This window comes from Vidua chalybeata, chromosome Z, assembly GCF_026979565.1.
Source record: "Vidua chalybeata isolate OUT-0048 chromosome Z, bVidCha1 merged haplotype, whole genome shotgun sequence".
Classification (NCBI taxonomy): Eukaryota; Metazoa; Chordata; class Aves; order Passeriformes; family Viduidae; genus Vidua; species Vidua chalybeata.
Genome location: NC_071570.1, coordinates 72,162,861 through 72,190,409, shown reverse-complemented (window position 1 = coordinate 72,190,409; position 27,549 = coordinate 72,162,861). Strand labels below are relative to the sequence as shown.

Genomic DNA, 27,549 nt, shown 5'->3' with positions numbered 1-27,549 from the left:
TTCTGTCTTCCAGCTTCATTTAGCCGCCCTGGCTTCATTAAAGGGAGACATTGTGGAGCTTAATAAGCGTCTACAACAAACAGAAAAGGAGCGTGACCTATTGGAAAAGAAATTGGCAAAAGCACAGGTGAGCAATAGTAGTTCAAGATTTTGAAGGCAATCCTTGGTTTTGTGCAGTCCTTGTTCCTCAGAGAGAGGATAAAATACCAAACAATGTCACAGGTCAAAAGAATTTTAAGACTGCAAGACACATAGTTGCCACAGGTTATACCTTTTATATGTTGAAGACAGTCTTCTAAAAAAAACCTGTAAAAATTAATTAGATACATTTTGTTTTGAAGTCAATATAAGCAACAAGTGCTTTGAATTACTGTAGAATATAAGAACTACAGGTTGCTCTCAGTGGGTTAGGTAACTGGTTGCAGAGCCTTGCACTCCTGGGTCACATTTAAACACAGCACAAATTAACACTGATCAAAAGTTACTGGCAGTTTTCAGTGCTTTGATGTTATGTGAGAAATTACTTGTGATCTCAGTCTGGCTTCCAGTATGCCAGTTGGAATTGTGGAATTGTGGAAAACACAGCCAGTGGAAAGCCAAGGGGTTAAATAAGAATAAGGTTGGAACTCTAATGCTTTCATAGCTCTTATGTAGAGGCAAATGCAAGCAAGGAAAATGGAACTATTGTTTTTAATATTTCTCTCTCCTGCAAAAAAAGTCTGCATTTTCAGATACTGCCATTGTACCAAATACCTTTTATAAATAGTTAACATTTCAATAAATATTAAAATAATAAATATATTAAATATAAATAGTTAACTCAAAATTCTTGGTTAGAGACAAACAAAGCATTTTGTCCTGTAAAGTATGGCACCTTATTTGTTGCTTAGAGATGTTGTAGAATATCCAACCTTGGAAGTACTCAAGGCACCTGGACCAGGTCTTGGGTTGGATAAGGGACTGAATGAGTAAATTCCAGTGGTTCTTGTCATCCTCAGCCATTCTGTGACTTTGCGATTTAAAGATTTCAGTATTTAGTTTATTTTGATGAGACCTTTCATTTGTGTTACTTAAATTCAAGCCAAATATAAAAGCGTTTAAGCAGTCTTGATTTGCAGGCTCTTTCTTCAGTCCTCCCTTATTTTGGCCTTTGCCTGCATTCCCTAATGTTTTTTTTCAGCTGCTTTTAAGATTTATGGGCTTGTAAGTGATGCTGTTATTGCAGACCATCAATGTAACATCCAGAAATAAAATCACTTTCATGTTTTTATTCCCCTTAATATGTGATCCTGACCCACGCTGGGAGTTAACATAGTTTATCAGCTATAATCCTGAGATCCCTTTCTAATTTATGTGGCATTCTTGGGATACAGTCCTCTTTCTGGCTTACAGTTTGATATGAGGCTGCATTTGACAATCATTAAACTCTCAGATGGATTCACTGTATCCAAATGATCCACATCATTCTGCATGATTGCACTGACTTTATTGTTGTTATTTATAACTCTGGAGGGTCTGGTGCTAACCACAGGTTTTTGTTAGTGTTTCATTTTTATTTCTGGATCTTTACTTAAAAATATAGATACTATTGCTCAGCCAGTAAAGAGTGCCTTGTAGGTGCTCTCATACAGTACCAAATACACACTGATGGCAATTAGGATTAAGGATCAGTTCTTAATACCAATTAATATGTGCTCTGTTAGCTCAAGATTGTTTGGTGTTTTCTTTGATGTGTTACCAATTATGCATGTGTATATAGTGCTTGGTTTGTAATGCTGGGGGTTTTACTCAATATTGAGCCATGCAAAGCAAACATAGTGATTAGTGCCTCCTGACCTGTGAAGAGCACATAACTGGAATATCTGAAAGGCAGGCTGATAGCTAGATTTCAGGTTAAAAAAATAAGTATTTTTAATGAACAGTTTTATATGAAGGTTTAATGATTTATCTCTTTGCAGTTCATTTTTTCTGAAGCCCTCAAGAGGATAGAATTTAGGATGTATTAAATAAAATACAAATCTTTCTTAAGGAATTCAAATCATTAAACAAACACAACTCATACATTGAATGTGTTGGCAGTGCATAAGTACTGAGACATACACTGGTGAAACCACTGTACCTTGCCTTCTTTTTCTAACTGCATACCAAGTATGTGTGCCACTTAACATATTTTTTCAACTTTTGTTCCCACTCCACAGAGATTTGTTCATTACTCTTTCCTCTACAGCCTTTGTCTAATGTGAATCAGAGGTTCAGAAGGCATAAATTAAATAGGAGGTGTTTCTGGTTCTGCATAACCATACTCAGATGCTAGTAGGTCAGTATTAAATCTCTGTTCTGCATCTGGACTGTACTTACTAAGGCAGCACATGTTTCATTTTAGCTGGCATGGTAAATGCTCTCTGGAACAAATAGCTCTTAAAATGCATTTTTGGTAATACCTTTCCCATCATTTCATAAGGCATGTGAGGCATTTGGAAGAAAGAAAGTGATTTGCAGAGTGGAGGTGATTTGGGGAACCACAACGCAAGTAATAGATGACAAATGGTGAAGAAAGCTAGTTGGACAGCCTGGGCTTAAGATTTTGTGAAGTGATGTAATTGATTAGTGGTTGTTGTAGCATACTCCCTTCCAAATCTGCAGCCTATGGAGACCAGATTTAGCATTTCTCTACATGCTTCTATTATTTCAGTAACACAGATCTCTTTTCTCTGTATTTTTATCAGTGTACAATTCAGCAATAAAATGATCTCTTGAATGAAATTTGCTGTGAAACGCTGGTCAACCACAACTAATGTCTTCTTCCAAAAATCTTTCTGTGATTATGAGAATTGTTGTGCTTTCTACTGGCTCTGTGTGGCACAGTATCTTGGCTTTGATAAACAGTGGGAGTCTGAAGGGAGAGCATAAGAAATGCACATAGAGAATTTTTCTCTTTCATATCCCCCACCTTTCTGCCAACATCTGTGAGCAGGAGGCCACATCACATTTTATAGTCCTCTATAGTCCTGTCCTCCATGGATTTGTATAATCTTTCTAATCTATCTGCATTCTTGCCATTTCCAATATCCTTGATGACATTGAGTTCTGCAGTTCTGTGACTGGGCATGGGATTTAATAACATGCTGAATGTCTCAGCAAGTACAACAAGAATAGATAATTCACTTACTATATTTTTCTTATAATTTCATCTCCTGTCACAAGGTTGTCCTGCTCTCTCATTTTTTGTACTTAGTCATTGTTATTTTGGATTTTTATAATAGCTCTAGACAAAGAATATGCTATATTGTTCTGGATCCTGTGTCACAGCAGTAAGTCTCATTACTGCAGTAATGATTATTTGCCATCGTCTTGATTATTCAGAATATAGGGAGGAACAGCAGAGTTTCAGTATAAAAATAAAACCAACACTCTGTAGACATATAAGAACAGAAGCAGCATTCTCTGTAGACATGTAAGAACATGTGAACTTCACAGGAAGGCTTCAGTTTCTCATTTAACAGAGAAACTTGAAATAGAAATGCATGGTGCTCAGATGAACATTGAAATTACTTGTTTTGTTGTGTGATGTCCTTATCTGACTTGGATTAATTCTGTGTTCTTGTATTCATCTTCCACATTAAGTACGCACAGAACATACCACAGAACACTTAATTCTGACCATGCATGAATTTGTGATTGAGGATTTAGCACTATAGCCTTGTTTTTATACTTAAATTTAGATTAATGGATTGCCACTTCTAAATCTGCCACTCCTCTCAAATTAAAACACTGTATTAGTTGAGCAAAGTTTTTTAGCTTTTGTAATCCTGTTAGACAGGTTTATCACTGTGGCTTGTTCAGGTGATGACTTGTATTCTTGGTGAACAATACCACAGCCAGTGTTCATCTCTGCAGGGCCTGGGGCACTGGGGCATCTCTTAATGAGCACTGCTGCTAGTAGTTCTTTTTTTTTTTTTTTGAGCTCTGATTGAACACTGCAAATTCAATATAAAGATTAGCAGAATTTAGCACATTACATTCTTTCAGTAAGAATTTGTGTACATTAATAGGAAATTTCATCCTTCTCCCTCATACACTTCTTGCTGTTGTTGTTTCCCAACATCAAAAGATCAGACAATGATGCTTCTAACGATTGTTAATTTTTATTGTAAATGAAATAACCTTTCTAATCTGTACCAAAAAACAACCAAGAGTTCTCAACTTATATTGAGAACTGTGCTGGAAACTTCTCTCCTGACTTCAACAATTAATTGCTCATCTTTTGCAATCTCTCAGTAGGTTATTCCTGTGTTTACTTTCTTAGAGAATTAGACCTCTTAAGAATTTTAGACTGGAGCTCTTAAGTATGAGGCTGGAAGAGAGATAAGGAAAAGGGTAGAAGGTATTTATTATTTATTATTAAGGGTATAGGTATTTATATTTACCTTATATTGTATGACTAACATGCAAATAAATTTTAAGAGCTGAATGTCTACATCTTGCAAATAAGTACAGAGTGTTGTCAGATTGCTGTTCTGAGGCTCAAAGCACAAAGAAACTAAGGAGGATGGTGAACAGCTACAGTATCCCAGAGAAAAACTTTACCGGTGGGTAGAAGTGCATGCATTTGTTTCTTTTCCTTTTTAAGTTTTCAGTTGAATGTTCCATAATAAATAGCAATCCTGAATAGCCAGAAAAATTTTCCACTGGTGAATTTTGAGATTCTGAACCATGTTTACTTGCTTGGATGCTTTTGCCATTTTTTCCTGATGGCTGACCAGAACTTAGGAGATGCAGTTGTGTTCCCCACCTCAAAGACAGACCAGTCCTTAGCCTGTCTTTACAGGGGGTTCTTTTCAGCCTTTTCCATTTGCTTTTACCTAAGATAATTCAAGAGTTCTTTTAAAAAACACAATGTGAAGCTATTGTTGTATATTGCCAGACTGCTGGTTGTTCACAAAGTACATCTGAATGATGTTATCCTGAAAAATGATGACTGAGAAATGTCTGGAGAAAACAGAAATCAAGTTGTAATGTGGCTGAGACCCATTAGCAAAAGTCCATATATCTTCGGTCACTATAAACAAATTCTGCTTTTCAGTGCATAGCTTGGAAAGACAAAAATTGTTGTGATTAGGGTTTTATTTATTGCCTGGAAACAATTATTATACACTCTATCTGAAACATCCCTTTGGTTTAAAAGCTAAAAAAACCACAAGAGCACATAATAGATTGATCTTGATAATGCTGAGGTAGCATTTGTGGGCATATGTGTGTCAGAGGAAATTCAGGTTTAGAAAGGCTGAAGAAGCAACTCTTTATTGCCCCTAAATCTGCTCTAAAGCTTTTGTGAAACATTTTCTCTGTGTTATTTCTGCACTTTGAAAGCTGTGGTACTTCTTTAGAAAGATACAATGTTAAGATGTGGAAATATGAGAAATAAGCTGTAGAATGATACTATGATAAAGAGTCGTCATAGCCTACATGTACAGCTGTATCAGTTGCCAACATGAAGTTTTCTAAGCCAAATGAACATTATCAGTCTTGTGAAATGTGTTCCTTTCCTCTCCTTTGCAGTGTGATAATATGATCTGTTTTTCGTAATGTAGGTGAAAGTGATTTTTATCACAGCTGAAGGTAGAAACTATTTTGTTATAGTGTGTGGAAGGGTGCTCTTATGTCTGTGCTACTTTTAAATGTGCATATTCATGGAAGTTAAAAACTGTGGTATAAATTTATTTAAAGTTCAAAATAAAAATATTATTGAAGCTTATTCTAAGTTTTAATTTTCAAGCAGTCTTTTATGTAGCTTATGTTCTCAAGCTGTGAATGTAAGTGGCAAAAAATATGGGAGCAAATTATGAAAATTCTGGCACATCTACTACTTTATTATTTTGTGTAGTCTGAAGGGTTTAGGGAGTTAGCTTGTATAGAGTGTTTACTTGATTTGAAAAAAAAACATGTTTGATTCAGCAGTTTTGGAGGACCTCCAATATTACCATCAATTTTGGCCCTTAGAAATGCTAGGATTTTACATTGCATCTCTTCAATTAAGGAGTTTGGGTTTTATACTGTTAAATGGCTTGTGAGTTTTCTTTTTTTGACAGCATGATACTTGGCATTGTGTGATTGCAAGGAGGCTTGGCTGAAGGGGGTCAAAAGCAAAATGTTAGAAATCAAAGCAAAGCTTCAATCAGCATGCAGTGCTGGCTTGTAATTGCCGTGGTTTGTAATGGTTTGTTGTAACTGAAATAGAGCGTGTGCTGGCCTGAAGAGTAAGCCAGGGAGTCTACATTTAAAATACTGTGTGAAGGAAGAAGGAGTATTTTGTGATATGTATGAAAAACAAACAGCCATGTAGCTTTTTAATTGTTCAGATCATGAGCATTTTATTGGAGATTACGAACATATTAAAAATATGCTGTGTTACCTATAAACATTAAGAAAAAGAAGTACTTACACTAGAGAAGAAGCTATAGCTTCAAAGTGTGATTAGTTTATAATAATGTGGTTTCTGCTGTAGGATTTGTTCTAATTCAGACCATATTGGGAAGATCCTAGGATTCAAAGATTATATATTTTTTAGCTATTTTGAGTTGCAAATAGTGGTTTTTTTCCCAAGCAGAAATGGCAACTTCTCTTTGGGAAAAAACCAAATAAAAGAAGTGCGCTGCATAGTCTGTCAGTTCCTCAAATATTGTAACTACCTACCTGTCTGTAGCTGTCAGTGTTTTGTGTCTGTCCTTTTCTCTTGCTAAGGCACCGTTGGTTTGACGAGTAAGAAAACCATAGTGCAGTGCACTCCTGCCCTGTGCCCAATCTCCCTGCAGTTGTCCATAACAGCCTTTCTGTTTCCTTGCTTCTCTGCTGCAGTGTGAGCAGTCCCACCTGATGAGAGAGCACGAGGATGTGCAGGAGCGAACGACGCTGCGCTACGAGGAGCGGATCACAGAGCTGCACAGCATCATTGCCGAGCTCAACAAGAAAATCGATCGGCTGCAGGGAGCAACCATAAGGTACTGCAGCTTCCTGGGGATTCTGGGCCAGGGCAAGACTCATGCAAGACATAGTGTGAGTTATACTCTAATATGATGACGACTTTCAGGCTTGTCATAACGGGTACAGAATAGCTGCCCATAATTAAGGTGAGTATTCTGCAGGGTATCATCCAAGCACCCAAGAAGTGCTACCTTCTCTTTGGCAAAGCCACACTTCGCAAAAGTTGACAAGCACTGCAAAACATGTGCCATGACATCTAAATACTCCTTTTTGTAATGTGCCAGTGTGCCATATAAGTGATAGCAACAGTGTATAAAGGAAGGTGAAGACACCCAATTTGACCCTCTGCTTTTAACTTTATTTTGCAGCCTCCTGTAGATCACCTAAGCAAAATCATTTGTGGGAAAGATATGGTTCAAATAGATATTGGTAGGTTTTACCTCTTCTTGTGCTGGCTTTTTTGACAAAACATAATGGTACAAATCATCTTGTTGCCTGATTGTTCAGCAGCAAAGCTTGAGGTATTACACTAGGTTGTTAAAATAAACTTCATGTTTGACTACGTGGAAGCATTTTTCCTCACTTGTTTTTGCATATTATCTTCAATGTGGGAAAGTTGGACTAGAGTGCAGAAGGAGCTTCCTAAAGTCTACCTAGTGAGGATGCAACGATATGTCAGGATCTCTGGATTTTCCAGGGAATGTCAAGTTAGATTTGATACATTTTTGGGTAATGTTGATGCGGTACTCTGGCCATGTAGCCAATTTTCAGTTTTCCTTTACCTATTAGTTGTGCTTTTTTTTTTTTTTTTTGGTAATTGCTTCATTTCTTCATTGTAAATACTTCTGCTAGCACAAGGCAGCGTTGTTACAACTACTCACTTAATCTTTCATTAAAATATTAGAATGGAAAAAGAAGAATGTTTGATGTACCATAAATGAGAGGAAATACCATCACATACATATTTACCACTACTAAAGCTTTGTTAGAATCACATGTTCGTATTATTTAAGAGCATAAGTACGTTGCCTATGAGATGATCATAGCTAGCAATGGTCATGGTGAGATTTTCCAGTAGTTCTCTGCTGGTAGTAGTTCTCTGAAAAAAATCCCCATGACTCCCTTCTTCATTCATGCTTGATACCTCTGCAGACAAACTTTCCATTTGTCTTTTGAAAAGATTAGTTGAAAAGCAAAATCTGAGAAAGCATGAGAGCTGCACTGATTATTTTCCTTCTTGAGTGACAGAAAAACTCGATGACATTTAAGAAGAATATTACATAGAATTCATAAAAATGGTGTATTTGGAATCCTTGTGGCAAAGTAAATGCCAACTAGTGTACAATTATGAACTACTGGAATCAGGTGGATACCTCTGAATGTTTAACCATGTCCATAAATAAGTCAGCTGTGATATGTGCAGGAACATGAGATGTAAGAACCAAGCCTGATGGGATGTACATGTTGCTTCTTATGAAAAATGCAGTTTTTCTGTCCCTTTTGGGCAGTTCTGGCCTTTAAAGGCATCAGAGCAATACTGCTGCAACAGGTACCACACCACTGTCACGCCACTCCAGTTTAATTCAATCATATGAGAGCTTGTTTTGCTCAGACAGCTGGAATGCCTCATCTGGTTTTATTTACTTTGGTTTTATTAGTAAGAACAAATAATGTTTGTTAAGTTAGTGGCTCTTTTTGTTTCTTTTAATGATGGAAATAGCTTATTTTCTTTGTCAGGCCAATAATTTGGTATCTGGGGAACAGAGGAGTAATATTTCAACTGAAAATGGAAAGTGAAGGGATTCCACAGGGTTTGTAAAACCAGCTGAAAGAAGGAAAACTGATAACTCCTGTTGTGGCTCTCTGTAAATACACTCTGGGATCCACATGTGTCAGTCTTGAGAAGCTGTCTGTGCATCCCACAGAGCAAGGGTGGTGTAATTGCTGTCCTTGCTGGAACAGGTGTGACTCACAGCACTCCACCCTTGGCTCTGGGGACTGTTGAGTCTGAGCTGGAACAGAGCAGTCCTGAGTGGAAGTGTTCTGGGACCATGGCCCTGCTGGGGCCTCAGCAGTTACACTTTCCTCTAAAACAGGAGGATTTTAGTTTTGATTTGTCTCTTTGAAACTTGAAGGTAGTGTTGAGCAGAGGCTTTACTTGTGCTGTCACAAAATTTGGGCTGTCTTTCAGGAAGCAGAGTTTACATAAATAGCATAACAGATTAATGTTTCCCCAATGGTGACACAGTGACTCTCCTTTTCACATAATGATTTTAGATTGTAAAAATAACTAAACTAATGTGTAGCTTCATGTACCTCTACTCTATGACATTCTTTATAGTTCCTAAATACAAAAATATTTTGGAAACAATTAGAAGAAACCAGAACTTCATGGAGGGTATTTGACTATACTCTTTAAATTGTATTCTATTTATTTGAATGTGAACAGTGCCCTCAGAATGTAGGACAGAAAGAAAGGAGACACCATGTTTTTAAATCTGAATAAGGTATTGCAACAGTTTGAGGAGGAGTTTTGGCAGGCTGTATAAGCTGGTTAATATTCTCCATTCTGAGAATTTTTCTCTCTGTTTTTTGGTGTGCGTTGGGGGTTTTTTGCTTTTTCAGTGTCAGAGTTTAGAATTGTAATGGCTTTTGCTCATGTGGTTTAGTAATGCCAGCTCTAGAATCATGGAGTGGTTTGGGTAGGAAGGGACTTGTAAGACCATCTAGTTCCAACCCCTGCAATGGGAAGGAACACCTTCCATAAGACCAGGTGGCTCAGGACCCTATCTAGCTTGGCCTTGGACACTTTCAGGAATGGGGCAGCCACAGCTTTTCTGGGAAAGGAGAGAGCTTAAGTCACATGTTAATCATGTGTCTCCTCCCAGGTGTGTCTGATACACTGATCCCAGGAGCAGTAATCTTACAGGAATATTTTCAGAAGTTTACAGGATTTTTCTAGGTTTGCTAGCCATTTCTTGGGTCCATGTGTGTGGCCTCATGAATTTAGCTGCAGCTCTTGCTCTGCATTCTTCCAGCATTCCTTGAGGAAAATGAGTTCACCATGCTTGGGGGGGAGCAAGCCAGCATTCATCTGCAGTTGTCTCATCTCCCTACTGCTGATGCTCCAGACAGCCTAGCTGGTTTGAAATCCCCTCCAAAAACAGGTATCAAGTGAAAAAAGTGAGTTTCAGTACTCAAATACTCATGTGCAAGTAGATGAGCCTCTGTTGCCAAAGATCTCTGTCCTTTGACAAAGTGCATGCAATTTTATCTCAAAGTGTGTACAGGCTAGAAGAGGGAAAACCAGTTGAATGGATCTTCCTAGTTATAGTCATATTGTAAATACTTGGACATAAAGGACACACCCAGTAACTCTGAAGGACAAAAACTATTTAGAAATTATACAGTAGAGTACTAAAATGTAATAATATCTACATTTAAGGTGAAAATTTCTGACTAAAGAAGTTTTTAGTGTTGAATCTAAGTCAACACTAAAAACTTGACTCTTTTTTCTTAATAATTTGTTTAGCTGTCAAAATCAACTGTAACTTCAGCATGTGACTAACAGTTTTTCTTAGATGTCAAATTGAGGTTCAAGAAAAGGAAAAGAGAGATGTCTAATTGCTTTTAGTTCTAAACCAGTGGCTGTTTGGGTGCATCCCTGCAACTCTAAAAATAACGAGCAACTATAAAAATACCAGACAGAAATATACTCTGTTCAGTGTTGGTGCCTGCTAAGAATTACTTGAAGCAGTTTTCAAGAAGCTTATAAGCCATTACTGTAAAATAATTTGTTCAGACTTACAACTTTTAATCTGAGGTACGTTCAGAAACTGTTAGAAGTTAATGGAGGAGTAGCAAAGAGACTACATCATCAGAAGAAATAACACACAGCACTTACAGTCACATTTACACAGCGACCTGAAGGTCTAATTCTGGCTTCTAGGTGGAATATGTGCTAGGTGGAACTTGGCACATACTGGATTCAATTCAAAGGGCAGTGTGGGTGTGATAATGTTGGCTTCAGCACACAATGCTTAACTCCACTTGCCCTCAGTGATTAATTTCTGTGCCATCTCAAGCGTGTCACTATTTGTTCACAATGAACTAGTTCAGAGGGACCTCAAGTGTTTGTACACAGAGTGCAGTCAATATTTGTGCACATACACCTGTAATATTTTCTATCTGAGGGTCTTAGAAGGTTTTAAAAACAGTTGTTTAAGTTAAATGATTGTTGAAAAACTGCTGGCACCTGTAATACAAAGCTATGGACTGTTTGCAGCCATGAAGAGAACATGTACCTTTTGCCAGTGTGCTGTGGTGTGAAAGGATGCTTAAAAATGTGTAATTTTGCTCACTGTTTGAACAAATTTTTCTGAGCATCTGTGCAACACACTGGTCCTTGGTTGCACCTGTTGTGAAGAAAACAATTGGTGCAGAAGTAACTGAAAACCACAGGCATTTTTCTCCAATCCTCTCATCCTCTCTGTTTGGAATGGCTTGATCTGGTCTTAATTGTCCCCGACTTACCATGACATTCCAGCAAGTGGGACCATCAGGGCCCATAACAGTGCAAATGCCTGCTTTTTACAACCAGGCTGTTGCTAATGGCAGCAATAAGGAAGTTGTAATGTCTCCACCTTCTGGGTGGTGTGGCTGGAGTCCAGTGGCTGCTCATTGTCAGCTGTCGAGCACCTTGCCTTTCCAGTGCCACTGGAGAACTCTTTCCCCTGTTTTGGAGAAAGAAAAATCTCAAACAGCATCTTTTGTTACTACCAGCATCAGTTTTAAAGGCAGAATTTATATTTGTGATGTATCACTGCCCTTGAATTCCCCCTTATTCTTGCCCTCAGTCTGTTTCCAGTCTGTTCTCTGGTGTTGGAGGCACTGATGGACCTTGCTGCCGCTTTATCAGAAAGGGATTTCTGATCTTTCTGGTCAGCCATTAAAAGCATTAGTTCATTTAGAAACTGACTTTTGGCTTGAGAAGGCTGAGAGACCTACTGCATGATGTACTTTTCACTGTCGCAAGATACTGAGGGGCACTTAATCTGAAAAACCCAGAACTAGAGCTAGCTAGACGAGGCTGTGTTGTATTCTAAACAAAAAAATATGTGCAAGAAGACCCAAAGAAGAGTGCTGAGAAATTATTATTATGTATGCTGTTGCTTTAGGGCCAGTAGAGCTTTTTATCCATTTGTAGAGGTAATTCGGGTTTTAAAAATGTAAGACTAATTGTTTCATAAATTAAAAAAATCAATTACCTTCAGATGAAAAATTACAACTGTTTGAGTGCTTGGTAATTGTTTTGTCTAAAGCTAATTACTAGTGGCTTTTTTTGTGGCTAATAACAAACTGGCTCATGGAACATTAACTGATGCTTATGTGTCTTCATTACACTGTTTTAACTCCTGCTATTCGTGATTAGGTTCTATCACTGTCTTAAACAAGCATTGCATGGTACTTCTAAGACCTTGCTTTGATGTAAATCTCAGTGTTAACCAGTTGGTCTGCATTTTGTTTAGTAACAGTAGCCACTAAGTACTTCTGCTAAAGTTACACTTTCTTTGCAGTGAAGCAAATGTAAGGGCTAGAAGAGCATGGTAGAAATTGCATCTCACCACCTTGGGAAACCCTGATTGGCAAGCAAGCTGGAAATCATTTTTGGGGTTTTATTGAGGTACATAAGTTCTCGCCTCTGCAGCTCTGAGAGCAGACTTTACTTTTGTCATTGATGCCTGCATGTGTGGACCATCTTGTCTGCTGTTTGACAAATCGAGACATACCTCCAGGCTGAATCCTGCAAGAAACACTCATCACCATGTAGCATACACACAACAGACCTAACATTATAGATACCCCTCCCAGATGCAGACAGATACCCAGATAGGTCTTTGCTGTTTCTTGTTGTTTCCAAGTCCAGACGGTTCCATTCTCACACTTTTCTGCTGAATCTGCAGCAAAATTAATCTCTGCATGTGATTTAGTGTGCAACAAAATGATTGCTGTTTGTTTTCTATCAGAGGAGCCCTGCACCTGGATAAACTGGTATTTTTCCAATGTTTAAAATAGATACTTTAATGTAAAAACAGTTGCTATGAAAGTAAAAAAAAAAAAAAAAAAAAAAAAAAAAAAAAAAAAAAGTCTGAGTCAAATCAGCAAATGGATCAAAAGAAAAAATGTTTACAAATGTTCTCAAGCAAAGCTATTATTCATTTACTTATCTTCCTTCCCAGTGCTTTGAACTCTTTGTGTGGAGACAGGAGAGAAAAGCCCTAATTTTTTAAGCTCATTAGCTTTAGCTAAAGTATTCTGTGTCCTCAATTATTTTAGTCGAACCAGCTTGACAAATAAACTAAAACCTAGGTAACTGAGGGTTTTCCTTTTACACTAACTCCAGCAGTTCAGTGCAGTGCTCACTTACCTGTTCCTCTCTCTTTTGGGAAGAGGAAATAAAAAACCAACCTGTCTCCAAGAGCATTTTGATTCACATATGCAAGTACATGCATGTGCATGATTACTTTGCACATGAGGTGGTGACATCCTTGAACTGAGAAAGAGACCAAAACCAGTTATGTCTAAATCCACTTTAGGATCAAAGCCACTTGTGCTGATTTGTGTAAATTATCAGATGGGGAGTTACTGCAGAGCAGCCTGTGTCCTTGCACACATCCTTGGTAGCACTCAGTTCCACCCATTGCTTCTTTCTCCAGTGGCCAAGAGAAATAATGAATCTGGGAATAAAGAAATGAAAGCCAGGCACCGACTGCTGCAAGTGGTTTGTTACGGGCATGGCACAGTGGCTTTGCAGTGAAGAGTTTAAAGTCATCTCTACTGGACAAAACACTCATGTGAATTGGATCCTGTGGCTCAGCTTACAGGTCTGAAATGAGTGTCACAAAAATGCACTTTTCCTCAGAGAATTTAATTTCTGCCTTTGGTCTCTCTGCCAGGGAGGAGGACGAGTACTCAGAGCTGCGGTCGGAGCTGAGCCAAAGCCAGCAAGAGGTTAATGAAGACTCACGCAGCATGGACCAGAACTCCGTCTCAGTGCCAGAGAACCAGTCCACCATGGTCACTGCAGATGTGGGTGAGTTCTCAGCAGAAGTGATGACTTCCCACAGCAGAAAGGTATCATAGCTTTTGAAATGCAAATCAAAGCATTTGGTGAGGAAATGAATGAATGTAGGATGCGTTAATCACAATTGATTCTGAGCTTCTATACGACTGTGAACTTACATGTGAAGTAATCTTTGTGCCTTGATTGTAGAATCGTAGAATCATTAAGTTTGGAAAAAATTGGTGACATAATTGAGTCCAATCATCAGCCCAGAACCACCACAATGTTCACCATTAAATTTAATTATTGTCGTCAAGTGCCATATCCATATAGTTTTTGAACACTTTCAGGCATGGTGACTCCATGCATCCCCTAGGCAGTCTGTTCCAATGCTTCACAACCTTGTCCATGAACAGGTTTTTCCTGATATCCAATCTAAACCTGCTCTGATGCAGCTTGAGGCTGTTTGCTCTTGTCTGGTCACTTGTTACCTGGGAAAAGAGTCTGACCCTCACCTGACTGCAGCCTCCTCTCAGTTGTACAGAGCAGTAAGGTCCCCCCTGAGCCTTCATTTCCCCAGAAGCAGACCTTCTAGCAGTGTGGCTTTTCTTTTTTCTCTCTGGTCTTGGGCATTTCGGAAGCCCAGCTAGCGCTGCCCTTTGGAGAGACTGGGGCTGCCATGTGTGTGCGGAGCTCTAAGGCTGAGCCTCCGCATGGGTTTTCCAGTTTCGTAGCCGTACACTGAGAGGAGGCAAAGGGACGAGGGAGGCACACCTTGTCCTGCCTGGCTGAAGAATTTTATTTCCCGCATGGCCGCTGCAGTGGCTGGAGCAGCGTCTCTAGCGCACGCACGGACAAAATGGTGCTGGACAAAGGAGGCATGGGGTTATATAGGGGGCGGGCAGACAGGGGCAGGAGCCCCCCTCACCCAATGGGGACAGACAACGGGGGAGTGACGTGGACCACGGCAGCCTACGGGAACATAACAGAGGTGGGTACAGGGTTCCGGGACAAATAGGAATACAAGGGTGGGATGACTGACCCAGAACTTTCAGGAATGAACAGGGGGTGACTACAAGACTGACATGGGGAAGCTCCAATGGTGAGTGACTCGGAACGAACCATCGTGGGGGGAAATAGGGGTACATAGAACCGACGACTAACATTTATTAAAACCCCTAACTGAACCAACCCGGCATGCAGCATAACAGAATTCTGGTGTAATCCTTACTATGACAGATTTCCAGAATTCTCTTCAGAAGTCTATTCCTGTTTTCTATACTATATTGTTTATGAGTGCAAGACCTGCAACAGCACATTTGTATTTTCATGTCTACAATTTCTACAAATATTGGTACAACAGTATTAATAATAATGTAGCTGTGAAATGTCTGACCTAGGAATTCAAAATATTTAATAGAGGTTTTTAAAGTTATAAAGAAGTTAATGTTTTACTTTCAAAAGCTAGTGCTTACTGTTAAATTCCTATTTGAACAGATTCTAATATGAGAGTTTTTTCTTCCTTAATTTTCTTCTTACCAAGAAAAGAAAAGAAGAAACTAATTTGTTTTTCAGGGTTTATTTTGTCTTCATGAAGTGAAGCTGAACCAGGGTTTGTGGATATAAATGGCAAGTTGTCTAAGTTTGTTCTAACAATGAAAAACATGGCAGTAGAATGATGTAAAATGTAGAGACCTAGAAGATAAGGGGGATGATGTTTCTGTCTCAAAAACCAACAGGCAGATAGCTCTGGAGCCAGCCAAGGATTGTTGGTAATAACACACTCTGAGGAGGGACAGGATGCAGCTGGAGAAAAGAGCCATACAGAGGTAACAGGCAGCACTCTTCAGAGACAAGTGTCCTTGTTCAGCTCCAGGACATGAGTGCAGCACAGCACACCACCAGCACGGGGATGAAGCTGAGAAGGGGGCATGTGCTGTAGAGCGGAATCCAGGTCACCTAAGACCCCAGAAGCCCTCCCAGACATTCAGAAAGGTCTGAAAGAACAGATTACCCATGATAACTAAGTTGCATAGAAAGGGAGAAACTTGTATCCAGAGTGGGGAAAACTTACCTGTAAACAGGTCCACAAAGCCCAGGTTGCTTGCTTTGCATGTGCAACCCAGCATCCTGAACAACTGAATCATGCCAGAGCCAGGACTGGTGATCTTAATCTCTATTTTGCTTTCTTCTTCTCCTTTCTTCTCTCTTTGTCTCTCTCCTTCTCTCTTCTTCTCTTTCTATCTCCCCTTTCTCCCTCTTCCCTTTCCCACTTCATCCAAAAGCCACTGCCATGTGCTTATATAGTAGGTCAGGGCCTAACCTGACCCAGTTTCCATGCCAAGTGTATATTTGTGAGCTTCTGTGGACCCTCTGACTTACATCATTCCTTTGACCACAAGCATCTGCAAATCTTGGGTGCTGCCTTTCCCTGAAGGGTAGGCTCACAGACAACAATGGACAAAATAAGAACATTCTCTCTAGAGTTTCCTGCATTTCTTCCATATTTACCTTCTATCCATAGACTCTGTCCTTTTTGGATGTTGTTTCCATATTCCTGTGAAAATAAATTGCACACACACATATATAGATACAGGAATATGTATGATTTTAAATCCTTCTAGATATAGGTATATAAGGATAAAAAATCATGCTCTAATAACCCATGTGCATGATCTGCTTACTGCCCTGATAGAGTGAGTGCCCGTAATCAGTGACTTAGTAAAACCAGTAATACCTCACGACACTCTAATGCATGTGGATCTGCTGCTCTGTTGCTACAGGCAATAAAACATGTAGAGCTAGAATTGTGAATGCTCTCCAGTATGTCTTGCAGAGCTTGTGATTGGGCTGTGCTGGTTTTCTGTCAGAAATGGGGTGCTCACATTATAAACTATTTATTTTATTGGGCAAATGTCACAGTCAAAACAAATTCCAGCAGACAAAGTCTTGTGAAGGTTATTTAAATGTACAAGGTTTTATTATTACAGAAAATGTTATGGAAAAAAGCAAATTCAAGCATAGAAAACACAAGGTTTTTACAAGTAAGCATCCTGCTTGCAATATTCTGCTTGTGAGTGAGTGGTGGTATTATTATGAAGGGCTTTTTTGGTACTACTGTAACACATGGGTGGCTGCTAATTAGGAATTAGTCAAATTACTTCCCAGAAAAAACTTTATATGTTTTCCATTCAAATTTTTCATGCAATGCTGTAACATCATTCTAAACTCTTCTTTTTGTTCAGCAGTAGGTTTGTGTTTATGTCTATTAGGCTGTGGAGTTAGGTTAATGATAATGAGTTTGCAGTTTTTTACTTTCTGTTCCTCCTATTCCTTCATCCATCAGCTCTCAGTTTTCCCTTGCACAGGGAGGTTTCAAGGCAGTCTGCAATAATCTGGTGACTCAAGTATGTTAAAATTACAACCCAGTTCAATGCCACACTGCTTTAGTGCTCTGCAAGAACCACAGCTATGAGACTACCACGAAGTTCTGACCATGCTGAAGCGTTCGTAGCAGCAGTACAGGAATCACAGCCTCCACCAAGAATGCTTGCTGCTGTTTTTAGTGGGATAGAAGAGCTACAGGTGTGCTACCACCTCATAGTGCACCCCCTGTGTGCTCTGCTATGGGTAGCTACTGCAGACTCTGACCTAGCAAGCCAGAAATACTGACTGGCACATCCAAGAGACAGCACAAGGGTGAATTCTGCCACAGGTCTGCCTTAGGATCTGCCACTGTCCATCACCAGAGGTGAACCTAAGAGAAACAAAAATAATTTATGGAGTGAGCTAGCAAGGTGCAGAGACTCACTTGTTTTCACATAAGTGGGCAGTGGGCACTAGAAGAGGTTTGCCTAAAGACAGGAAAGGAAAGAATTCTCTGTGATACTTTATAATTAAAATAGCATTGTTCTATAAGTGGTAATATGGTTGTAGTATGAAACATAAGCTGTGGTGATATGATCCCTGAATATTCTGCCATTTTATCTGAAGGAGTAGCTGTTAAAATAAAACACAGGCTCTAAGGTGATTGGTAGGGATCATTTCTGTAAACACCACGATTTTTTTAAATCGGGCAATACCTAAGTACAACCACACCTAAGTACAACCACAGAAATTCCTCTGAAAAACATCAAGTCATAACATCCCTGAATGTACCAGACAGAAGAATCTTGTATTTACAGAGACGAATGTATGACTTAAATAAAATCAGGATAATAAACCTTGAATGGCCAAAAGAACAACATAAAAAAGTCACAGAATGTAAGCATGTAATATCTTGAAATGTTCTTCAGAAAAGAGGGAGTTTTGAAGAAAGAATGAACACTTCAGATAAGCTGTGGGGTGTTGTTTGTCAGATGAGAAGTAGCTCATGATTTCAGTTGATGTGATTATGGTACTTAAGCCTATCAGTTGTTGAGGGAAAAGTGGCAGAGTGCAAGGACACTCTTTGAACAGTATCGGTCCTGGCTGTTCTGCAGCAGACAGTTCTGGTTAAGAGTTTGTTTTTTCACTGAGTCACTAATTGTTGTGATGTTTGTTTTGTTTTGTCTTGCTTTCTTTTAGATAACTGTAGTGACTTGAATTCAGAACTGCAGAGAGTGCTGACAGGTCTGGAAAATGTTGTCTGTGGGAGGAAGAAAAGCAGCTGCAGTTTATCGGTGGCAGAAGTGGACAGGCACATTGAACAACTCACTACTGCCAGCGAACACTGTGATTTAGCTATTAAGGTAATAGTAACATTAGGCTCTAAAATGCAGCATGTTCATTGCCTGAGACACCTGATCACTTCTGTAATAATCATAATCACACTTTGCTTCCAAAGGTGTTAAAAGTACTTTACAGGAGTCAACTCAAGTTCACAGTGTGTGTTTGTAAGTAGTAACACACCTGTTCTCACCTTCCAAGGTACAGGAGGAGCTACTTTGGACCTCAAATCAGAAATGTATTTGTCCTGTGCTCATTTCAAAGATAAGAGAAATGGGGATTCTCAACAGTTAATTTACTTTTTTAAGCAATTTTGTTCTCACCTGCCCAAGGTCCTACAGCTAATCATTGACCAGTGACTGAAAACAGACTGTGTATGTTTGTGCTTGGCTAAGCTGTGATTGGCTACCTTAAAATATAAAGTCCTGATTCTGGCCAGGACTGGGCTAATTTTTGCAGTAGCCAGGACGGGGCATGGCCAGGTTATCTTATATCCCTCATTTTCCAGGAAGGGGGGAAGGGGTCCCTTCCTCATCATGTATTCTTGGGGGTGAGAGCTCATGTGCAAACTGCCCATTTCTTGTTCACTCCCCTATTAGTATTTTTGCTGTTACTATTAATTTTCTTACCTCATTGCTATTTCCAGTAAATAGTTCTTATCTCAACCCCCAATCTTTGCCTTTTATGCCTCTGATTTCCCTTTCTATCCCTCCACTGGAGACTGGGAAGTGAGTGAACTGGGGGTGGTTTGGAGTTGTTTCAGTGGGAACACTAAATTGGGGAACACCATTCCCCACAGCACAGCAAAAGCTAATTTAACACTAAGCATTGGTTGTGCATTCGTTCAAATGAGATAAGTCAGCCTCAGGAACAAATTCAAGTGATATCTGTATGTTGTGAATGTAACAGATCAAGGAGATGGATGTTTGCTGGCACATGTAACAAAAGGCACTGCAGTTCAGGATCAGAGAGCCACAGAGAATCTTCCTATATACAGGGGAAGACATGAACAAGCTTTTTGTGTCAGGTGGAAAGGTGTCAGTGACTCATTTATACAAGAAAAATTGTACTGACAAGTTTGGTCTTGCAGTGAGGAGGTCTCTGACCATTCTAGATGGCTTTGACAGCCCTTTGTCCTACCACTGGGAAAAGTTCCTACTCTCCCTGGTGGTGCCTGAGGAATATAACAAAATATAAAGCAATTAATGTTGAGTAGTAATTTGAAGAATGTGTGTATGACTTCTGGTCTCTTGGGATCAGTATTAAAGCAGTTTATTTGAGTGTCTCAGAGGATTAGGATCGGTACTTTGAGTGTTGCCAATTACTATTTGGAATTTTAGGGTTAACTCTTTTCAGAGGTCACTATTCACCAAAAGAGAGACTGTGGATTCTGGGAAATAGAGATCAGCCTGTGGAGGCCCACAGAGGTATCTGAAGTGAGATGTGTTTAACAGAGCAAAACCCACACACAGAACCCCTCTCCACCCTGGCTGCACCCCTGGCTGCAGGCCATTTCTGCTTTCATGTTTCCTCAGAGAAAAAATGGAGAGAATTTTAAAGTGGGTGGAATTGTGAATGGAAACCTGAAGTGTTCTGACTACCTTTTGCCTTGGCTACTGGCTTTTTTCTTCAGCAGTAGACTAATGCATTTAAGTGTTTTAAATCCTTCAGCTTTGGTGGTTAAATTTCACTGGGTCCCTTTTATTGAAGTTGCTGCTGAATTACTTTTTGCTTCTTTTATACAAATTATGTCACCCTAGCTGTCTCAATTGTTTCTGCCCTACAGAAACTGAAAAGACCTTGAAATTAAATTTATTAGAATGTCTTACTAACTGAACAGTTACAAAAGCATACTTTAAGGAAAGGATTTAAGAAAATTTCCACAGAATAGTCTAGTTAATGCTTTGCTTATTCCGGAGATCACATCAGTGACAGATACCTAACCACTAAAATTATGCTGATTAAAGAAGCTGTAAATATTTCCAAGGCTGAAACATTTAGAATATGAGAACAGCTGTACTGGGTCAGATCAAAAGTCCATCTACCTAGTGGCAGACGCTAATGGAAAGACAGCATCAAAAATGACATGCATAGTATGTTCTTCTCCTTCCTTCAGAGATACTTCCAGCAAAGTGGGTCTGTAGGAACTTGAACCAAAGATTATGTCTTTGTGTTTAATTTTAATGGGTGAAATCTTCTTCTTTGTTTCTATCTACTGTGGTTTTGGACCTGTCTGAATTTTTGGCCTCCATAAATTCTGTTAGGAATAAATTTTGCCATTAAGTTACACCATGGAAAGAAGTACTGCTTTAGTGTCTTTTAAACCTGATACTTGCTGATTCAATCTGATATCTCATCTATAACACAACACTTACTGTAAAGAAAATAAGGCAGAGGGCACTGATGGCAGTGTCAGCGACGAGACTGGAATTACCATGATATGACATCCTGCTGCCCTGTGCTCAAAACATGACATTGTAATTCAATCCCATACTCCGTAAAATTATACCTGAATTGTCTGCTGTGCAGCAACACACCAGATAAAGCTGCTCTGTAATGCTGCTTTGAAGAAAACTAATCATCATTATTTTACATAGCTATATCTGTGTACAGTGTTTACGTTTTATTTTCCATGGAGGATGGTTGGTAGCATATTGGACACCAGAGATTTGCTCTGATGGTAGTGCTCTGAGAAGCAGTGGCCTAGGAAGGGGAGGGGTTGGGAAAACAGCAACACTGGAGCATGGGGAATAGGGAGGAAGGAGGCAGCAGCAGAACTTCACATTAGAGAGAGCAGGGGAAGTTTGAGGGTGGTGTAAGAAGGGAGTGGAGAAATCAGCAACAAAGAGGCACTGTTTAAAATAAAGCTGGCATCATCAAAAGAGGATGCTCCTTCCATTACAGAGCTTCTCTTTACATTGTGAGATTAACCACCCTATGCTTATTAATGTGAAATCATCCTCGTGCTGTGTTGAAATAATTTACCCAGTCATAATTTGAGACCTGTGGGTCCAAGTGAAGCTAATACAAGGGAGACCTGCAGCTTCTTTCACCTCACAGAGATGTTGCAAGCCTCTACTTTTTCAGAAAAGTAATTTCAGTTTCCTGCCAAATCTGTAAGCAGAATTGCAGTGTAGGTACTCTGATACTCTGTCAATAGAGTTTCATAATTGTGGCTCTAAACTGTACTGCAGTTTTATGTAAGAGAGACATGAAATACAATTCAAAAGGATAAACTGAACAAATAATAAAATTTCATTGATACCTCAAAGTCAGACAATGCTGAAAACAGTGGTAAGATTTCTTGCAGGAAAAAAAAGTGTCTCCAACTAGGCTTATTATTTTCAGCTGCAGTCTAGTTGGTTCTTTTGCTCCCTCCCAGTTTAAAGAAATAAACAAAGCAGTAAATATTCAGTAATATATAGAATCATAGATTCCTAGAATATGCTGAATTGGAAGGGACACATCAGGATATAAATGTTCTTTTGAATAAAACAACTAAATAGATTATTATTAACCTTGGTGCGTCACTTATCTTCCATATTAGATGTAAAATTAAAGGCTTTACCTATAACTTGTTTTTGGATTAGCCAGTGAAATGAAACTTTCTGCATTGCCAGTGATGTCATATATTCTTTTACTTTCCATGTTTCTTCTCATCATTTCAATATACACTGCGTTCAGGGAGATTCAAAAGCTTATGGGCAACATCTGGAGTGGTTTTGCTTGTTGCAGGTATTTTCCATAGTTAGACATAGAGCACAGGCACAGCATACACTGGGTAGTAGATTCCAAACTGCAGGTGGCTCCCTGACAGGCTATTATGCTGTGCTTCAGCATGTTAGTGGCCAGCCTGACAGTCAGTTCAGGCATGGCAGTATTCCCTTGCTGGTGGTGGGTGCTCATTCAGTTTCCCTCACTGGAAATTCCTGAATGTCCCTTGTACTAAGCAGTGTCTACACAGCTGTGAGCGCAGAGGTGGGACAGGAAGTGCTGGATGCCATTGTGTCCCAGAGAAATCCAGCCTTTTTTTTGGTACTAGAAGGGCTGTAACATGCCCTGTAAGCCTAGTCAAGGCCAGAGTTCTTTCTTTTATTTTGCTGTCACCTCAAGGAAAGAACATACTCAAGAACATAGGAAGGAAGAACCCTCTTTTAATCCTCTCCCACTCTTTTTATTGCCCTTTTGTGGCATTGGTCTAGCAATAAATAAGGCCCCATGCCATGCACATTCACAGACTGCTCATTTCTGCCTGTTATTCAGCAGGGAAACAGTAAGTACAGTGCTTGCCCATTACAAGGAGTTATTAAAGTATTCTGAGATTAAACTACCAAGATTGCTGTCATTTACAGGTGACATGTTTTGTTTGCATGTTTTTGTCTGCTTGGGTGTTTGTCAGTATGAAATGTTTTAATGATATGGTCAAACTGTCAAAGAAAATAAGTAATAATTTTGTTTGATATTACTTAGCAAACAAAAGAAGCAAAGTAATGGTATTGAGAGGCTGGGAGTGTATATATAAGTGTATAGAGTTGCCTGTTAACACACAGGTCTCTTTAATCTACCCATTAGTCCTGATCAGTTGTCTTTGCCCTTTTCTGTTTGTTGATGACTGTGTTTTTGCAGACTGTGGAGGAGATTGAGGGAGTGCTGGGACGTGACCTTTATCCAAACCTGTCTGAGGAGAGGTCTCGGTGGGAGAAGGAGCTGGCTGGCCTGCGGGAAGAGAATGAGAGCCTCACAGCTATGTTGTGCAGCAAAGAAGAGGAGCTCAACAGGACCAAGGCCACCATGAACGCTGTCCGTGAGGAGAGGGACAGGCTGCGTAGAAGGGTAAGGCTGCTGCACAGATGACGCCTTCTTCCTCCAACCTGTGTGGTTTTGTCACCAGAACAGGCTTCTTTTTAATCTTACTTTCTGTGCTATAGGCTATAGGGCTTTTTGCTTTCAAAGCTGGGCTGTACAAATGACCAAACTAGGACAGAACTGAACATAATTGAAAAAGAGTGTGTGAAAAACAGCCAGCATGCACAACAGCCTGATTTGAGAAATCAGAAAAACTGATATTCATCTTCAAGGAAGCATACATAACTTGGATATAGAGAAAGCAGTTCATCTAGTGAATTTTCCTGTGAGGCTATTTTTTCCTGTAAACAACAAATATTTCTTTGTTTTTGATGGGAATTCAATTTGTGATTAGGAGAAAGAAAAAGAGCAGGACTCCTGTCAGTGGGCAGTAATTCTTATACTGAACAATGAGTAGTTCCAGCCATGTCCTGCTTCCCTGTCTACATTTTATGATGATTTAAGGTCAGATAAAGGCTTTGTGCTTTGTGTGGAGTCCAAAGTGAAATAAAAAAGGGAGAAGATTTGTTCACAAAAAAGATGAAAGATCCAAGAGAATGTGACCTCAATCTCAGTTACTTTTAAAATTTGTTTACTTTGTACCTGGTAAATTTGCGGAGTTTTGTTTAGATGTCAAGTTTTTTTATTTTTAGAACAGGCAGTTTCAAGTTTGTGTTCAGTCTAAATGTCAGTTCAGACCACCATATCATGGTAAACAATTGCAAGTATTGCTCTTTACCTGTTGGCAGCAGATTAGCTTTTTTTGCTGTTCTAACCAACATTGTTTTGCAGTGACTCTGCCATTATAGCATGAATCTACATCGTGTGAGATTTGCAGTCTTCAGGAATGAAGCCTCAAATTACCTTTGCAAAACTCCCTGTCTTCTCCTAACACTAAAAAGGCATGTGTGATGAGGCAAGACTAGTAATCTCATATCATATAAAGCAAGACCACTTCAACTTTTCCTTTTAAAATTTTTGTCTTATAATATACCATAGGTTGTTTTCAGTCCTGAAATTTTTGGACTGATAGTGACAATTTTTTTTAGTGGAGGCAATACTACCCCTTGAGCTACAGAAGTAGCATTTATGGACTGGCTGGATTGTTGCCAAATTGAGGGGGGTGGACATGAACACAAGCAGGCAGAGAATTAAAGTGTGTGCTTGAGAAATTTGCTTACACAAATGCAGTTATTGACACTCCAGGTGACACTGAGATACAATACTGAGATATCAAACAAGAGAAAGATAGGTGGCCTTGAGTATACAAAAAGATTCCTGTTTTGAGAAGTACAACATGCAAGTTAAGGGGCTTAAAAAAATGGTACCAAGAATCTATGCTGACATCCAGGAGCTCATCAGTTGAGAAACAGAAAAGGGGAAAGAATTGGTGTTGTACCCTCAGGGATCAGCATGGCTGAGCCATAGTAACAAATCCAGTCCTATGAGGTACCAGAGAAGTTATTTTCAGTAGGGGTTGGAAAAACTGTATAAAGAGTGGTGAGATCTGATCTGGATTGTTATATGTCATTCTTATCTCTTAAAGGTGCAGTTTAAATTGGCAGAAAATTATGTAGACAATGGTCAGAGAAATAGTCATTGTCTGTAGAGTAGAGACTTGTCCTGTTCAGCATGACAAAACAAATTCTTAATTTGTTTTCTCTTTACAAATGCTAGAGAAAGAAAATAACAATGGTATCAATGGCTCTCTAAACTCAGGGACAAAACTGGAGCAAGAACAGAATAATACTAACCACTTGTGGCTGTATGAGGCCAGAAGTTAGACTGTGAGGTGTCCAAGACACAGGAAGATTGTGATTCTGAAGAAACAGTAAGGAGTAAAGCTACTGACTACTTTCTAAATGGAGCTTTAACATATTAAAGTTATGTTTGTATAATGAAATATATGACTATGCAAGGATACCTGTTAAAACCAGGATCATTACATTAGCATTGTATCCGAAGAAAAGCAGAAAAAGCCAAGTTAACACAGCTGCTTAAATTCTAGAGCCAGCCTTAGCATCTTTTCACAATTCTGCTATGGTTTGTCTGGCTGCCAGCAGTTCCAGTTGTCTGTTATGGAGGCATCTCTGGCAGAAGCAGAATTAAGGTAATCAGTTTGTTTCAGTTGTTTGTAACTACAGAGGACTTTACTGAAATCTGGTAATTATTATAATCCTTATCATGCAGAATAACTGATTTATTACCCCCACCAGAGAAGTTAGTTCGTGACATATGACCCTGTCTGCACACTATGTAATTCTTGCACTGGAGACCATATTTGCATTTTTAGTGTAGCTTTATGTCCATAGTGACAACAAAATAAATGTTTTCTTTGACCTATGAAATATTTTCTAAATGCCACCTGAACTCAAAAGTCACTTCAAATTATTTCCCTGGAGAGTGGGAAAGGAGATCCAACTAAAATTTAGTTATTGTCCTTCTCAAATTAAATCGGGTGAAGTGAACAAGCTTGAAGTTGACCAGATCAATAGGTCTCTTGCTTCAGACCAATGCCTGTAATCAAGTAGAATGCTTTCAATACATTTTTCTCAGACTTGTTGGAGATTTAATTTAATTAGGTATTTACTGTGCTCAGTTAACAGATTGAACTGCTCTCTGGAACAGTAGCTAAGAAACATCATACATTCAGAGTTTGTTTTCACAGGTCATTAGCGAGTGAGGTAATTGCTTATTTCTGTAGGTTGTCTGCAGTGTAACATCTAATTACATAATGCAGGGGTTTATTTTGTCCTCTGCATTATTTTGCTGCATTAAAAATAAAATCTATTTAAGTCTGGGCTGGTTAGTGCCCTAGAAACTGCTTATACATAACTGACCATAATCCTGAATCCAGTAATACAGATAAGATGGTAGGGAACTTCTGTACCAGTCTGTGGGATTAATATTATTATTACATGAGAATAAGGCTGTAATCAGGTCAGCACTATTTACAACTGCTATACAGAGTAACAGGCTTAAGTAGTAGAAGAAAAAGTAATATTTGTGTTCTTACACAAAAGCCCTTGTATTCAGCAGGGGATTCAGATGAGCAGCAGTGAAACAGCATATAAACTCCATCCTGATGGTAAAGTAAAAACTGTGGGTTTTTAAATTACTGCCCTTAAAAGTTGTCAGACGAGTGTTACCTCAGCACAGTCTAAAGGAGTTGTTTGGCATAAAAGGCAGTGGATGTGGGCAACATTCAGGCTTCCCTGAGGCTGTTCTGAAGAACTAAGTCTGAAGTGAAAAGGCAGTTCCAGCTCTGGAAGTCTGTTAAATCTGTTCTACATGAGCCATGTCAGCTTGTGCAGTTAATCCCATGCTTCTGGTTGTGAAGGTTGTTCTGTACCTTCTCCAAACTCAGCTGAAATCACCAAACTGACCAGAAGAAAATCACTTCATTAGCTGTATTCAGCTAAGACCCTAATAGAAACATAATGTGTGGAGTAGTAGAAAATCAGCATTTTATGTGTGATCCCATCAGCTGCCCACATTTCCCACTCCAAAGAACTTTAATTTGAGCAGAGGGCTCTCCAAAAATATGTGGTTCTTGTGAACAGTTGAAACCTATCCCTGCCACAGCAGGACTCAGATCCTTGGCCTTGCAGGTGTTCTTGGGCCCACACTGTTCTCAGATGACACAAAGCTGGCAGGATCTGCTGGACTGTGTTTTCTAGTCATTCCCGTTGGGATCAGAAGGTATTGTTCCAGATTGCTGGAGAACACTGATACATTATGAGCCCTTAGAGATTATTATCTGCTTGCACAGCTTAAAGTGACCCTGGAGCTGTTCTGTCTCCTTTATCTCTTGCTGAGCACCAGAAACCTGAGCTAGCAGCCAAAGCTATTTCCATTCTCTGCACCCTTCACTTGCATGGCATTTGCTTATGCAGCAGCATCTCCTCTTGGGTGTCAACAAAGTAGAGTTTTACTTGTGATTCCAAGCTTGC

General features: G+C 39.3%; 1 protein-coding gene across 1 annotated transcript in view; it reads left to right on the top strand.

Moving 5' to 3' along the window:
• MCC (MCC regulator of WNT signaling pathway) overlaps positions 1–27,549 on the top strand; it is a 195,131-nt gene that overhangs the window by 126,812 nt on the left and 40,770 nt on the right. Inside the window, 5 exon segments of the mRNA XM_053932546.1 lie at positions 14–127; positions 6,856–6,998; positions 13,938–14,074; positions 18,611–18,774; positions 23,378–23,584. Of these exon segments, the coding sequence (XP_053788521.1) occupies positions 14–127; positions 6,856–6,998; positions 13,938–14,074; positions 18,611–18,774; positions 23,378–23,584 (765 nt within the window).